Below are 16672 nucleotides of genomic sequence, written 5' to 3' on the forward strand. Positions count from 1 at the left end.
CCCCCTCTGGTGCCATCACACGGTTGATTGCTGTACGAGAGTGACATGCTGGCTGGCTGGCCAAAATTGTCTGACGCGTTGCCGGCCTTCTAGCGCGTTGCGGTGCCAGGCGTATAATGTAAATTTTAAAAAATAGGGTCTGGAGATCATGGTCGTAAGTACCAGGTAGTTGTAAATTGAGCTGGTCGTAAGTTGGATGTTACCTGTATAAGGAACAATAATGAATGTGGCAAGAAACGACATGAATGCATTTGAAAATGAATTAATCTGCGTTCATATGGACACGCTGGGCATAAATGGCTTTTTAAGGCTCGTTTTTTTTTTGGGGGACCTTTTGAGTTTATTTTAATGAGGAAAAAAAAATGGAGGATGAGGAAAAAGGGAGGGGTGGTTCGGGGTTAGGCGGGGACAGAAATTCAAATCATGACGAATCACACCCCGCCCCCACCCACCCGGGTGATGGTTCTCCACGTCCGATTCTTTAATAAATACACCACGGCGGAAACGGCACAGTATCATTGTTCAGAGTGGCTTTGTGACTTTTTACATTCACATCCAGGAAGTGGGGAGGTGGGTGTGGGACGATGACCCCCCCCTCCGCCCCTCCCCTTCTCCCAGCACCCTATAGACCAGGTCGGATCACCGGCGTAGTTCTCCGCGCACCCGGCGCCGCAAGTCCTCGGCTCGGCGGTCCTTAACTCATTCACTGCCAGACAATGTGGGAAAAAAAAAAAAACGTGTCCACTCCAGTGCCAGGGTTTTTGTCATTGTCACTCGAATTCCAGGACCCAAAGAATAATGAGTTTTAGGATGACAGAAACATTCAATGCAGCGTAAGAAACTTTAGAAACTCTTCTTTCATTAGAAAAAATAAAAAATAATTCCTAAATTATAAGGGTCTGGAGTTATATGAGCCTGAAATGGGGTCGGCTGTCCAAATTCAATGCAATTGGTTTATATGGAGCTTTAACAACAGCTGAATCTTGAACAAAGCGCTAACATGAAAAAAAGGGAAATGCTGCCCCCTTGTGGAAAAGAAAAAAACATTGCCAGAGGCTATGGCCAGCGCTTTATCAGCACCCAAGCACGAAAAAAAAAAAAAAAAATTCGGGAATGGCGCTCTACGTCGTATTTTCAATTTCCGAATAAATTGGTGAATGGCAGTGAATGAGTTTAAAAAAATGGCGAGGGCACCATCCTGGTGTTTGTCCGGTTGATCCTGGCGAGGTGATCACGTAGGGGGAGGGGGGGGGGGTTCTATTTGGGTGGGCTAAAGGTCAGCAGGGTCGGTCTCAGCAGCTAACCGTGCTAGGCTGCTGTTTGCTAACAAAGTCCGAGATAAAGTCAAACTCGTTCTGCCCCAGAAAAAGTTCCGGCAGTTCCTGAACCCGATCCAGTCCGAGTTCCACCACCAGCGAGGTGAGCGCCTCCTCGTCGATCATGTCCGCGTCCATTCCGTTTAGCGCCAGCGCCGGGACCGCCATATGCTGCATGTTAGCCAACTGGGCCGGGTTGACCCGGTATTGGTTGACCGGGCCTCCCATGTGACCGCCGCCGCTGCCTCCGCCGCCCCCCATGGGACCTAACGGGTGTCCGTGATACTGCGTGTTGAGTTTTTGGAGCTGCATGCTCGCCATAAGCTGCTGCGACGTCAAACCTCCGTTCAGGAACTGGTTCTGCTGGGCCGCGTGTTGCTGCTGGACTTGCTGCTGCTGCTGCTGCGCTTGATGCATGTGATGCTGTTGTTGCCCGTTGTACATCATCTGGTGATGGTGCCCCATTTGGCCGCCAACCATGGGCCCGCCGGGCGGCGCCATGCCGGGCCGTTGGCGCATTTCCATGCCGGTTTGGGCGCCGCCGTAGTGCATCATGGGACCCCCTCCCGGCATGGCCCGCATGGCCTGTTGGCCGTGCGGCGGGTGGCCCGCCTGCAGGCCGTTCATGCCCATCCGGTAGGCGTGGAGGCCGGCGCCGGATGAACCGTGATTCATGGGCATCATGAGGTGCTCCGCCATGCCTTCCTGTTGGGGGGAGGGGGGGGGGGCATATTGAAGGAGGGGTGTTAGGATGCTCTCACCAGAGTTTATAATCATAATAATAATCATAATAATAATAATAATAATAATAATAATCATAATAATAATGAAAAATTTCATTCATAAGCGCCTTATAAAACTCTCAAGGTCCCTTTACATTCACAGGATACGTTTTTCTGTGGGTGAGCAGCGGCAGCCAGACAAATACAGTGATACCTCGGCTTCCGAACGCCTTGGCTAATGAACTTTTCGGCTTCCGAACGTTAAATTCATGAGAATTTAATCTTGGCATATGAACTATTTTTCGGGATACACACAGAGCGCCACAATGAGTGATGTGTCGTTCACGAACTAGCCCATTCTCCTGACAAGGAAATGGCAGCCGACTTTTTTTGGCCAAAAAACGATTTTCTGATTGTAAAGTGACCTTGAGAGTTTTGAAAGGCGCTTAGAAATGAAATGGATTATTATTATTATTATCTATTCCCCGCCCCCAGTCTTCGGTTAAAGCCGCACGTGATTGGTCAAGAACGCAGCACTGAGGGGGTGGGGGGTTACAGAAACACAAAGCTGCAAATAAAAATAAGATAGGCAAACAACAGACAGTGACAAAATGGATAGAAAAGTTACATTTTGACTCGTTTCAACTTTATAGTTCAAAGGCAGAGTGTAGACTGCAAGGTGAAAATATCTTATCAATCAGGCTTCACAAATAACCCGCACAAGCCATCTGTACACTTGATTCAAAAAGCTATCAACCCAGCTAAACAGAACACAACTGATGAGGAACTAGGTAAAATTATCGCAGAGAAAGCACGGCAACTTCGCTCGGATAGCGTCAAGAGGCAACCTGGAAGTTCGTCATCCATTGATGATTCCACGGGTGGCCACGGATGGTACGAGAACTTTAAGCGTCGTACAGGGATTCATAGTGTCATTCGTCATGGTGAGGCAGCCAGTTCTGACGATAAAGCTGCCGAAGCTTACAAGAAATCAATCCTCAAGATGGCCACTCCATTCCATCAAGCCATCAACGACCATCACGAAGGTAAATAAAACAACTTTATTATAAAGTACAGTTTATTTCTTTAATTAAAATACCATAGCATATTTATAATACTTAAAATAAGGTATATTTTGTGTAGTTTTAAGGCTTAGAAAATTAGAAAGTCAAAAATCATGTTTTATGGGGCCGTGGGAACGGATTATTCTCATTTTAATGGTTTCCTATGGGGAATTAATGTTTGGGATACACACTTTTCACCTTACACAATTTGTCTGGGAACCAATTCAGTTCGTAAACCAAGGTATCGCTGTATTTTATTTTGGTATTATGGTTTGATATGACTATAGATAGAAAGCTAGCTCGCAAAGAGCATAGACTTCGCACAATATTTCTTACGAATGTCTACATAAACAAAAGTCAAAACAACAGCAAAAACTAAGTAACAAATCATATGACAACACAAAGACACAGAGTCATTCATTCTCCAGCACTTGCTGTACCCTCTTTGTAACATGAAGCAGTTCTAGATGGATGAAATTTAGCATTATAAACTACGAGATTGCGTTTAAAAATGGCTTCCGTGTTTGATTCAATGCAATCGAACGGCGGCGGACGTGAGTAGGGGGTCTTGGGAGGGGAGGGGGGGTTGTAGACCCCCATACACACACAAGGGCACATTTTTACGCACGCAAGGTTGCAACAAAGAACACCTATGCAACGTGCGGTGTGTCTCAATTCTCAATTCAATTCTCTCCCCCCCCCCTCAATCCACCCCCCACTCACTCCAATCATGGAATCATCACAATTCTTTCTTTTTAAAGGGCGCCTATGACACAAGCGAGGAAACAATGGGGCGACGCGGTGAAGAAACGGCGCGGGGGGGGGGGTCATGCGCGCTGCACACACACACACACTAAAACGGCAAAAAAACGCTAACATTGGTCAAGCTAGCAAATGCAACGCAACGACATTGACGCGAGATGCGCTGCTTACCGTGCACGGAGCCCCCCCCTAAAAAAAAAACAAAAAACACAACTCCAAAGTTACTCCACTCAAGGTTCGGTTCGGTCCGATTCGCCGGTTCGGTGTCGAGGAGATGTGGTGGTGGGGGGGGAGGTGAGGAAGGGGCGGGGGGGGGGGGTTGGATGGTAGGGGAACGGGTTTTGGGGGTAAGGGGGGGTGTTCGCTCAGTGCGAGGAATCCGCAAGTCCTCGCTTCATTGCCGGGTAAGGTGCTCACAAAAGACCGCAGCGTCACAATCTTCAAGCGAGCGAGCGACTGACGATTTTCTGGGTCAACTCGAGGATTAGGCACATCTAAAAAGCTCCCGAGGAAGGAAGGCGGTCTTCTTCCGTGGAGGGAGGGAGGGAGGGGGGGGGGGGGGGGAATCGTGGTAGGGGGGTGGGTTCCTCGCTTCCCATTGGCCCATTAGTGTAATTGTGCAGGGGCGTAACGGAGAAAAGGGCAGTCTTCAGAGCGGTGACACTGGAACGATATTTAAATACCCCCCCCCCCACCACCACCCCCCGCTCCCTGACGGAAGAGCATTACGGCCGGGTTGAAATATAGTGAACCCTCGTTTATCGCGGGAGATACGCTCCAAAAATATCCCGCGGTAGGTGAAATCCGCGAAGTACAATGTCGTCAGCTTTTTTTATTTTTATTTTTATTTTTTTGCACAATGCAAAACTGTACATACTGCAGAATGAAACAAAAAATAAAAACTCTTTTTATATAGTTTAATAGTTTAAAGAACGGTGTTGTAAAACAATATTTTGCTGCTGCGCCTATTCGTCCTGACTCCGCTGCGCTGTAGCATCTTTTTTCTACTAAAGGAGTCTTTCTCCGAGAGAAGAACATTGTTATCGGTAGTTGTTGGCATTCTTATTTTTTTTTGTCTTACTTTTTTTTTTTAGAATAGAGAATGCAGAATGAACTGTTCAAAACCAATGTGTTTGATTTTAGTCTGCTTTGTTTGCAGTGTTGTTTCTTTTACTTTGTTTGTTTGCACATTTGCATGCCATTAACAAACATTAATAAATAAACAAATAAAGTTTTTTTCCCCTGAAAAAAAATCTGTGGTGGGTGGATAGATAGATAGATAGATAGATAGATAGATAGATAGATAGATAGATAGATAGATAGATAGATAGATGTAGCTAGCTCTATCTATATCTATATATTTATATATCTATATATATATATATATATATATATATATATATATATATATATATTTATATATATATCCATATATATATATTTATATATATATTTATATATATATCCATATATATATATTTATATATATATTTATATATATATCCATATATATATTTATATTTATTACTACCCCCCCTCATTGAATTTAAAACAGAGCCTTGCTGCCTGACTGTAAACGTAGCCTCTGTGACGTCATCAACCAGCTTATTCAAGAGAGAGGGAGAGAATGAGAGAGAGTGTGAGAGAGAGGGGGGGGGGGCAATAGGAAAAGGCCCCGCAGCCAGTTGACCTCCTTTTTTTCCTCTCTTTTGGAGACATGAGACGTGTGTTGCAAGAGACACAGGAAGTAACATAAGCCTTGAAAAGGACATTTAGGTGCTTACGTGAGCGTACATTGAGTGTGTGGATGAAGAATAAGTGGTAATGGCGAGGGGGGGGGGGGTCCAATTGTGGCAATGGGGTGGTTATAAGAACATGTTTATGTGTGTGTGTGTGTGGTGAGTTAGGGTTGAGTTGTTTTTTTGTTTATTCACATCCACTTGTGGCGAGCTAGCAAGTGGGGAAACGGAGGGGGGGCACGGAGGAATGTGCTATTCTAGGTTGTGTAGCTACAGCTGCGTGCGCCGACTATCGATGCGAACACGGCGCTCGCCAGATGCGCGCGTTTGCTGCCGATTGCCCACTTGAGGACGACGACCCCTGCGTCTGCTTTGGCAAAAGACCCCCCCCCCCTCCCCCGCCAACAGTGGAGACAATCTATCGTCCAGGGAAATGACAAACGGTCACTTAGGGGCAGGCCTTTGTCATTGGATGACATTGTCGGAGGCCATTTGAAGCTAGTATCAACAAGCTAGTCCCCAGGTGAGGGCTACTCTTTACTCGAGAAGTCACCCAACCAGTCAGTCAGTCAGTCAGTGCAAATAAAATAAACAAAACAAAATCAACATGGAATGCTCTTTTGGGCTCTGTTGAGCTGAAGTGAAACAGTTCACAGCACACAATGGAACAGGCAAAAAAAAAAGCAATAAACAAGAATGTATGTATTTAATTATGTGTTTATTTATTTAATCATTTGTTTATTCATTTGGTTGTTTATTAACCTGCCCATTTATTTATTTATCTATTTGTGTATTTATTTATTTATTTATTTATTTGATTACTGATTAACCTGCATATTTATTGATGTATTTATTTCTCTATTTATTATTTTATTTATTTAGGTATTTATTTGTGTATTTATTTGGTTGCTTAATAACCTGCCTATGCATTTATTTATTCATTTATGTATTTATTTATTTATTTATTTATTTATTTATGTATGCATTTATTTGTTTGTTCGTTTATTTATTTACTTATTTATTTACGTATTTATGTATTTATTTGATTGCTTATTAACCTGCATATTTATTTATGTATTTATTTACATATTTATTATTTTATTTATTTAGGTATTTATTTGTGTATTTATTTGGTTGCTTATTAACCTGCCTATTTATTTTTGTATGTATTTATTTGTTTGTTTGTTCATTTATTATGTATTATTTATTTTGTTACTTATTAACCTTCCTATTCCTTTTATTGTCTATTTATGTACGTATTTATTTATTCATGTATTTGATTTATTTATTCGGTTGCTCATTAACCTGCATATTTATTTATGTATGTATTTGCGTATTTATTATTTTATTTATTTAGGTATTTATTTGTGTATTTATTTGGTTGCTTATTAACCTGCCTATTGCTTTTGTGTTTATTTATTTATTTATTTATTTATTTATTTATTTATTTATTTATTCGGTTGCCCATTTATGTATGTATTTTATTTATTTATTTCGTTGCTTATTAACCAGCCTATTTGTCTATCTATTTATTTATGTTTTGTATTTGTTTATTTATTTATCTATTTATTCCGTTGGTTATTACTCTGCCTATTTATTTATTTATTTATTTATTTATTTACTGATATGTTTGTTTCTTTGTTTTGTTTGTTTGTTTGTTTCTGTTTTGTTTGTTTGTTTAGCCAAGCGGATGCTTATAGTAAATCAAAATAACTGTTTCAATGCCGTTTTTATTTTGTGCGAACGGGGGCAAAATAATCAGAAGAATCCGAATTTCCACTCTACTTGAATTGTCAAAAACGATTTTTTCATTATTATTCATTTTTTCATTATTATTTGTCGGACAAACATTGTATATTTCGACACAAGAGTGTCGGGGCATCTGCTTTGTTTGGATTGGAGAAATGCGTCCTCCCCACTGAGTGGAGTCCTTGGTTTTGGGGGCGTGGCCAACACCCAACACAAACAAATACATGGACACAGCTGCCTTGAGCCATTTATTGATCCCGAACGTGTGAGGGAGTGTGCGTGTGTGCTTGCTAGAATGATGCTGTGTGTGTATATGTGGGAGAGGGGGTGAATTAGATGGCATGGTGATGGTGGTGGAGGGTCATGTGACTGCGTTAATAGGAGCAATAGAGCGCAGGCGGCACTTCCACTCAGCGTTGGCGTGGACCTTGCGCCTCAGCATGAGTCACGCCCGAAACGCCAATGTTGCATTACATGTCGATTTGGGCATGTTTTTAAGACGATGGGGGTGACGGCGCCCTCGTAAATGCTCACAATGTGAATGCATGACTCATCTTTAGTGACGGCGTAAATGGAAAATTGTCGTTTTATTTACACCCCCTAACCCCCTCCCCCTCCCACTTTACGCACACAGTGAGATTGAGGGATTTAAGATTTGGCCTAGCTATCTTTGTAGCGGTGAGTTAAAGGACAACCGACGCCATTTTTTTTTTGTTTCCTCACTGACATCAGAGAAACGTTTTATAGCATCTAAAATACCCAAAACACGCAGGCTGATATTTTTAGTCAAATCCAAAACACCAATAAACAAGTTGGATTGGATTGGATTGGATATGCCTGTAATAGTCTAATAGTTATAGTTATAATAGTTTAATAGTTTAGTAGTAGTAAATTGTGTCCATAATTTGTCAAATGGCATCAAATGACTTCTACTGAGCGTATTTTACAAAGTTTTAAGACTCCCGCTGAATATTCCGGAAGTCTTGTTTTTGAGTTGGTGACGAGTCCGAACGTGACGTCACTGAAGGAACGCCCTTGACCGAAAAAGGACACATTTTAGCAGTCCTTCTATCACGTCAATATATTTTGTTGTACTTGTTTGGTCTGAAAACGTCATGTTGCACCAAAAAGAGCCAGAAGAGGGCGACCAAGCTCCATGTAAGGAATTCAGCTTGTGGAAACGGGCTGATTAATTCCTCACACGGAGCTTGGTCGCTATTTTCTGCCTCTTTTTTGGTGATACATTTCCCCCCCAATGTTGCCTCAAAATGGCACGGAATAAATTCTTTAATCGATTGCAAACATGTATGCTTTCCTCTTCAGAACTATTTGAATCATATTCATAACTGGATGTGTAACAAGAAATCATAATCTCTGAATCTGAAGCCATTGTTTTGATTCTCCAGCAATGCAAGACGTCTTGGCGTGACGGCCCGAACTGGGGGCGGGACTTTCTGAAGATGCCCGATTCGCAGCTCAATTTTTTTGCGGATTTTGGTCACTTTAAGTCATTTTTATTGGTGTTTTGCATTGGAATAAAAATATCACACTGCGTGTTTTGGGTATTTTAGATGCTATAAAAGTTTTTCTGATGTCAGTTAGGAAACAAAAAACATGGTATCGGTTGTCCTTTAAAGTGTCCCAAAACTACTTCAAAATGACTTTGGAGATGGCGAGTTTCAGAAGGTCCCGCCCCCTTGTTCGTGACGTCACGCTAGGACGTCTTGCCTTGCTCGAGAATCAAAACAATGGCTTCAGATTCGGAGAAGATGCTTTCTTGTTACTCATCCAGTTATAAATATGATTCAAATAGTTCTGAGAAGGAAAGCATAAATGTTTGCAATTGATTAAAGAAGTCCTTCCGTATCAATTCGAGCCGTCAGGACTCCAATGTAGCGTCCCAGAAAATGCATAAGATGGCGCCCAAGCTCGGTTAGAAATGGTCTGATTTGTCTGCTGGGAATTTGTGTCAACTAGTATCAAATAGTAGTCTTGGTGCAACACACAACGATTCACCATTGCGTTATTTATGTTTTCCTTCTAATTTCGCCATCATCACGGATCAACACGACGTTTTCAGACCAAACAAAGTACCCAAAATGCATTGTGTGTCGCTTTCTCGGTCAGGGGCGTTCCTTCAGTGACGTCACGTACGGACTCGTCACCAACTCAAAAACAAGACTTCCGGAATATTCAGTGTGAGTCTTATAAGGTAAAATATAGCTATATGCGGTGGAATCTTATTGAAATACGCTCTGTAGAAGTCATTTGAAGTGATTTTACAAATTATGGACGCAACTTGTCCAGGGGCGTCGGTTGTCCTTGAAATGGATATGATAAACACTCTTCATTCGTGTCGATGACGTCATGTCATCCGACTTTACAATCCAAATGAGTTTTTCGCCCCGTATCCCGATGAGAACGTGCCAAAACTGACACCTTTTTCCGACAGGCTGGTTGGGACCAACTGGTCTCGTCGGATTCTGAAAATGACTTAATAACTCAAATGGTCTCATTGTCAGTAACCTTTTTGTAAGTCCCATTAATAAAAAATAAGAAGAAACAAATAAACAAAATAAAACCAAAGGTAATTGAAGGTGCAATCAAAAGTTAATTTGCTTTGTGGAATTATTTTGCAAATTGCACCAGGATGACTAAAAGGCCTCAAGGCTTTCCTAACCGACACCCCGGCCTAATTGGAAGCAAGGGTGGCTTTTTTTTTTAACCACACAGCTTTTGATCTTCGGAAACCAAAACAAACGTTCCGCCCCGCCGCTGCAAAACCTTCAGGCAAACATTGCATTCCACTTTCCCAAGAAGGCCCCATCCTAAACCGTTTCACGTCTCAGTATGCAGTTTATTTTTGTATTTTGTATGCATGTATTTTGTATGTATGTATTTTGCATGAATGTATTTTGTATGTCTGTATTTTGCATGAATGTGTTTTGCATGAATGTGTTTTGCATGAATGTATTTTGTATGTATGTATTTTGTATGTATTTTGTATGTAGGTACTTTGTGTGTATTTTGTATGTATGTATTTTGTATGTATTTTATATGTATGTATTTTGTATGTATATATGTATGTATATATGTATGTATGTATGTATGTATGTATGTATGTATGTACGCATGCATGTACGCATTTATTTATTTATTTATTCATCAAATTGTTTATTTATGTATTTATTTTTTATTTATTGTATTTATTCGTGTATTTATTTATTTATCTATTTATTCGTTTATTCATTTCTTCCCATATGTGTTTGTTTATATATATTTTTAGCGGTTTATTCATCAATCTATTTTTTTATTTGTTTGGTTATTTATTTTTATTTATTTATTTACTTTTATCAGTTTATTCATCAGTCTATTTAGAGGTATTCATTTATTTTATTTATTTATTTATTGGTTTATTTCTTGGTCGATTTATTTATTTATATGTCTATTCATTTCTTTCTTCATCTATTTATTTATTTTTTTGTAATTTTTTTATTTATCAGTTTATTTATCAGTCTATTTCTTCCTTAATTATTGTATTTGTTTGGTTATTAATTTATGTATTCATGCATTTATTTATTTATAGATTTATTTATTGTTTTATTTTTACGCTCTGTCACACCGATAAATATTGTGCGAATTGCATCCATGTCCCAATATGTCAGGAAATAATGAATGTTAGATGTCAAACTGCATAGCGTGATTGCTGACAACACGTGAAAAAAAAGTCACTTGCTGTCATGTGCAACCGGCGGCCATTTTTTTGTTTCTCCCTCACTAACCTAAAATAAAAACAACAATTAAAATTAAAAACAAAACTAAAACTAACATTAACAAAGTAAAAACAAGCAACATTGAATAGTGTGCTGAAAATATATTAAAAACAATCAGCAACTACTTTTCATTTGTGGCCCAATTGTTGACAACACGTGATGTGCAACTGGCGGCCATTTTTTTTCTCCCCCCCCCCCCCATACGGACAAAGTTCACCTTTCTCATCTTGTTATTGCCGCGTGCGAGCGATGTGCAAAATGTCCCACGTGAAACCGACAAGTCATGTGGCCTCTTTACTTTGTTTGTGTTGAAAAGGCGGTTGGGAACAGGGGTGGGTGAGGGGGGGGGGGGGGGGGTAACGTAGGGGGTTGTTATTGTTCTGGTAAACGAGACAATCTCTATAAATACTCCCAAGGCTTCCTTCTCCTCTGGCGCACCAATCAACAGTCAGCTTGGAAGGTGAGCAGCTGAGCAGAGGGCAATAAGTCTGAGTCAAGGCTGCCGGCAGGGCGGGGGTTGGGGGTTGGCGGGTGGGGAGGTTCCGAGTCCAGTACTGGAACACGCAAGTGGGTGTGAGGAATTTTGGATTGGAGGATGACGGGGTCGGTGGCTGAGTGAAAGTTAAAAAAAAAAAAAAAAAAAAGAACAGAAAAGAAAAGGGAGGCTAGGGAGGCTTCCGAGTTGGGGGTGGTCGGAATGTACCACTTTTGGAAAGACTTTTCGACAACACGTTTGTGATTGTTCTATATGAATGCTGACTCATCTTGTTTTTGTTGTAATTTTTGATGGCTATTTTTTTTTTTTTTTGCGTTCCAAAGAATTTTCTATGACTAAAATTAAACGCAGCCCACGTCAGGTTAAGAGAAAAGTATGTATGACATGTGTAGTGTAAACAAAACATCAGTTCAGACAGTACAAGGTCAGTGGATTGGTGGGTTACGATTATAAAAATGTTTTCGTTTCTTGCCAAAACTAAAAGAAAATATATGCATGAATATACCAAAATGGGTACTAAATAAATAAATAAATACAAATAAAACAAATTTACAAATAAAAATAAAACAAATTTACAAATAAAAAGAAAACACATTTACAACTAAAAATAAAACACAAACACAAACACATACACAAATAAAAATCTAACAAATTCACAAAAAAAACAAAGAAAAATGAATAAAAATGAAAATTGAAATAAACCCCCCGAAAAAAATTAAAATTAAAATTAAAATTAAAATTAAAATTAACTAAAAATAAAATAAAATAAAATAAAATAAAATAAATAAATAAAAATAAAAAAAAGAATAAAAATAAAAATAAAAATAAAAATAAAAATAAAAATAAAAATAAAAATAAAAATACCGTAAAGTCTCGTTATATCGATATCGGATATATCGATAGTCCCGGTGATATCGATATTTTTTCGGACTCCCTTGAATATCGATATAACGAGACTTTACTGTAAAAATAAAAATAAAAATAAAAATAAAAATAAAAATAAAAATAAAAAACACATGTAAAAACACAAATTAAAATTAAAATTAAAATTGAAAAAAAAACATGAAAAATAAAAATAAAAACTAACATTTTAACAAAAACAAAAATTAAAATAACAATTAAAATAAAAAAAGCAAAACTATAACTAACAACTTAAAACCAAACAAAGTACAGTATTTTCAATTCAAACGTGTGCTGAAAACATTAAAAACCATCAACAACTACTTTTGATTTGTGGCCTAACAGACTAAAAAACAACTGGCTGAAAATGAAAAAAGCCGGCAGACCTTGTAGCGTGCAACCCCCCTCCCCACTGCACCTGCACCTCCTTCCCGGCCTGTACATGTTGAGTTATGAACAGTACTCTGTGCTCTAGTTTTTTTGTAGCCTCTCTACTGTATTTTTTTTTTCCGCTGTGAGTTATAGGTTTTCCTCCCTTCACAGAATCCGCGACCACTGACTGAGGTGGAGCTCTCTGACGCTCAACCAGCACGTTTTGCTAACACTTGTCATTAGAAGTAATTGTACCCGGCACAATGCGAACCCATCCGAGGCACCCCCGTGCGCTCAAACGTGGACTCAGATCTTAAACTGCGTGCTTCACGGTCAGTAAAGTGTATGTGATTGGTGATCAACGAGGAAGAGAAAGTGCGCAATCTGTTTTTGTTGATTCGTACGCTCGGTATGAACAGTTCTGCGAAACAGGAAGGAGTCACGTTTTGCAATTGGGAGGGGGGAGGGGGGGTCGCATGGTGGACTTGAGTGCATGCGCGTGTCATATCAGAGACTAAAAAAAAAAACATCCAAAAATAAACTCATTATCAGGGTAACGCAACAGTAAACAAACAAGAGTGATCCGGATTTTAATTTATTTGGGATGTCATCCAAAGAACACGAAGTCCGCAGCCTCGTTAATTATTAGCCACTGAGCCAGGCATTATTTTGTATTTTTTCAATTGCCATCTGGATTTTTATAACTACATGACACATTTTTAATAAAACATGAACATGTACAAAGCTATTCAATATTGTCATTTGAATGAAGAAGTCGATAGCCCATCGCTTGCTAGCATAATAATATTGGCGCTAAAAAAAAACAATGGAAGGATGTATAAGGTGCACCTCCAATGATTACTACTACTACTACTACTACTACTACTACTACTACTACTAATAATAATAATAATAATAATAATAATAATAATAATAATAATAATAATAGATTTCATTTAATAGATGGCAAATAGAGAGCAAATAGATAGCTAGCTACTTAGCTAGCTAGATATGGTGTATTTTCAAACCTTTTCCCTATATAAGTCACACTGGACTATAAGGCACACCCCTAATGAATAATGATAATACTACTACTACCACTAATACTAATAATAAACATAATAATAATAATAGATTTCATTTAATAGATGGCAAATAGATAGCAAATAGAGAGCAAATAGATAGATAGATAGCTAGTTAGATATGGTGTATTTTCAAACCACTGGACTATAAGGCACCCCCCTAATGAATACTAATATACTACTACTACTACTACTAATAATAATAATAATACATTTCATTCAATAGATAGCAAATAGATAGCTATAACTAGCTATCTAGTTAGCTAGCTAGATATGGTGTATTTTCAAACTTTTTCCCTATACTGTATAAGGTGCACCAGACTGTAAGGCGCCCCCCAGTGAATAAATAATAATAATAATAATAATAATAATACATTTCATTTAATATATAGCAAATAGATAGCAAGCTAGGTAACTAGCTAGCTAAGGTGTATGTTCAAACTTTTCACTATATAAGGCGCAACCCAAATGAATAATAATAATAATACATTTCATGTAATAGATAGCAAATAGATAACTAGCTAGCTAAGTAGCTAGCGAGGTACCTAGATATGCTACATTAAAAAAACTTTTTGCATATATAAGGCATACCTTCAATGAATGAAAAACGTTTTCCAAATATAAGTCACAGAACATTATAAGGCGCTACAGGGGTTACACACTACTTTCTCTACAGGGGCTGGGGGGTTGGAGTCGTTGGCTGCGGACAGTAGTTGCCAGACCTGCTTGGCTCAATATGACTTCCCATATAAGGTGCACCTGCATATAAGGCGCAGGGTCATCTTTTGACAAAATCAAGGCTTTGGGTGCACCTTATACACCGGAAAATACAGTACTGTTGTGTTAGCCCAACAGTGTTTTGTGTCGTTCGCAGCTCCATACATATTCACCGCGGTGGATTTTGTCGGACAGTCCAAAATCTAAAGTTCAGGTGCTTTATGATGCTCATCAACCGTTCGGTGCTTAAATGCTTTCGGCTTAATCGTTACTGAGCAACTTCCAAATACGCCACCTGTGTTCCATTCGAAATTCCTCATATGGAGTTTTCAGACATCATTTCCATCAACTATTTGAAGTCCCCGAAAAACGCTGGCATTTTAATGAGCTGCTGGCCTCATCAAGTTTTTTTTTCCATTCTGAAATGATTTAAGGACATGGAGAGAGAAAAAAAATGTTTGGAATTTATCTAATTCTGATTGGCAGCCATCCAAATCGCCAGCTACAAAACCCCAACAGGGGCGGTTTGAAATCTTTAATCTGCAGCGTCAACCCAGAGAGGTTCATTATATAATTTGAGGCTGTGTTTTTCAAGCTTGCGAACAAGCTTTTGAAAGCCGGCCTTAAAATGTGGTTCGTTCTTGCCGCTCGATAATCAAAACAATCATGACCGACCAGAGCCTTCTGGAAGTTCACAATCGATTGACTTTGGAAACATTTTCAACCCAAACAAGAGTTGTTAGAACATTGAAAAAAAATTATCCATCCATCCATTTTCCAGACCGCTTCATCCTCATGAGGGTCGTGAGGGTTACTGGAGGCTATCCCAGCTGTCTATGGGCAGTACGTGGGGGGCACTCAGAACCGGTTGCTAGCTAATCGCAGTGCACACATAAATGAACAACCACCCCCTCACACTCACACCTAGAGACGATTTAGTGTGGTCAATAAACCTATCACGGGTGTTTTGGGAATGTATGAGGAAACCAGAGTACCCTGAGAAAAGCCACATAGGCATGGGGAGAACATGCAAAATTCACAGAGGGAGGTCAGAAGTGGGATCGAACCCACGACCACTGCACAACAAAGTCAACGCGCTAACCATTGGCCATTTTCTTCTGCTAATGCTAAAGGCAATGCTAGTCCAGCTTTCACTCTACCCCAATCACTTCATTGAGGTATTTTGCGGGGTATTCCGAGACATCCCCCAGGGCCAGAGTGCATGGTCTCTCCAGTGTGTCCTTGGTCATTTCCAGGGTGTCCTTCATCAGGGAGGCATTCAGGTAGCATTATGAAAAATGATGCCCAAGCCTCGGCTCCAGGATCACCAAGCTCCTCACTTAAGGGAGAGGCCGGGCACCCTGTAGAGAAAACTTCTTCTTGTTCTTTCAGTCTTGGTCCACGGCTTATGATAGGTAAGGGGAGGAACGTAGAATAAAGGAACCGCTAATTCGAAAACTTCATCTTATGGTTCAGCTCTCCATCACGTCAATCGCTGAGCTACCAATCTTCAAGGGACCAGAATTTTCGATCTTCCTCCACTTGGGGCAGAATCTCAACCCCAAAAAGATGGAGGGACAGTGCACCATATTCCGGCAGAGGATCACGGATTTAGAGAGCCCTAACTACTTCCTCCTTAGAGTTGAGAAATTGCGCCTTTGATGAAGCCATCAAGACCACATCCTCTGCAATAAAAAAGCAGAGACAGAACAAGCCCATCTCCAAACTGTCACTTTTCTTCAGTGTCGCCTCCCTTCAAACCCCCCTTACCCCTCCCCCGTGCCCCCTCATCTACTTTGAGGCGGAAATTCCCTCTTGCAACTGTTCTGTGGTTGTCAGTTGAAGCGCTGTTGCCAGATCTCGGACTCCTTCCAGCAACCCATGTGCAGATCCCAAATAATGGCAGTAAAAATAATAAAATAAAACAACAATACCAGGAACAGAAACGAGAAGTGTCCTGTCGCTGGTTTTCGAACGGGC

The 16672-nt window shown here is 39.9% G+C and overlaps 1 protein-coding gene across 1 annotated transcript; it reads right to left on the reverse strand.

Annotated features, from left to right (window-relative positions):
- Nucleotides 1-327: 327 nt before the first annotated feature.
- On the reverse strand, nt 328-4354 carry cited4b (Cbp/p300 interacting transactivator with ED-rich tail 4b). Its single transcript, XM_088999198.1, has 2 exons — nt 4036-4354; nt 328-2021 (listed from the first exon to the last, which is right to left on the reverse strand). The coding sequence occupies exon 2, from the start codon at nt 2013-2015 to the stop codon at nt 1293-1295; it is 723 nt and encodes a 240-aa protein (XP_088855324.1). The 5' UTR covers nt 2016-2021; nt 4036-4354; the 3' UTR covers nt 328-1292.
- Nucleotides 4355-16672: the final 12318 nt, after the last annotated feature.

The sequence above is a fragment of the Hippocampus bargibanti genome, linkage group LG06 (assembly GCF_051943395.1).
Source record: "Hippocampus bargibanti isolate YZ-2025 linkage group LG06, ASM5194339v1, whole genome shotgun sequence".
NCBI classification, from domain to species: domain Eukaryota; kingdom Metazoa; phylum Chordata; class Actinopteri; order Syngnathiformes; family Syngnathidae; genus Hippocampus; species Hippocampus bargibanti.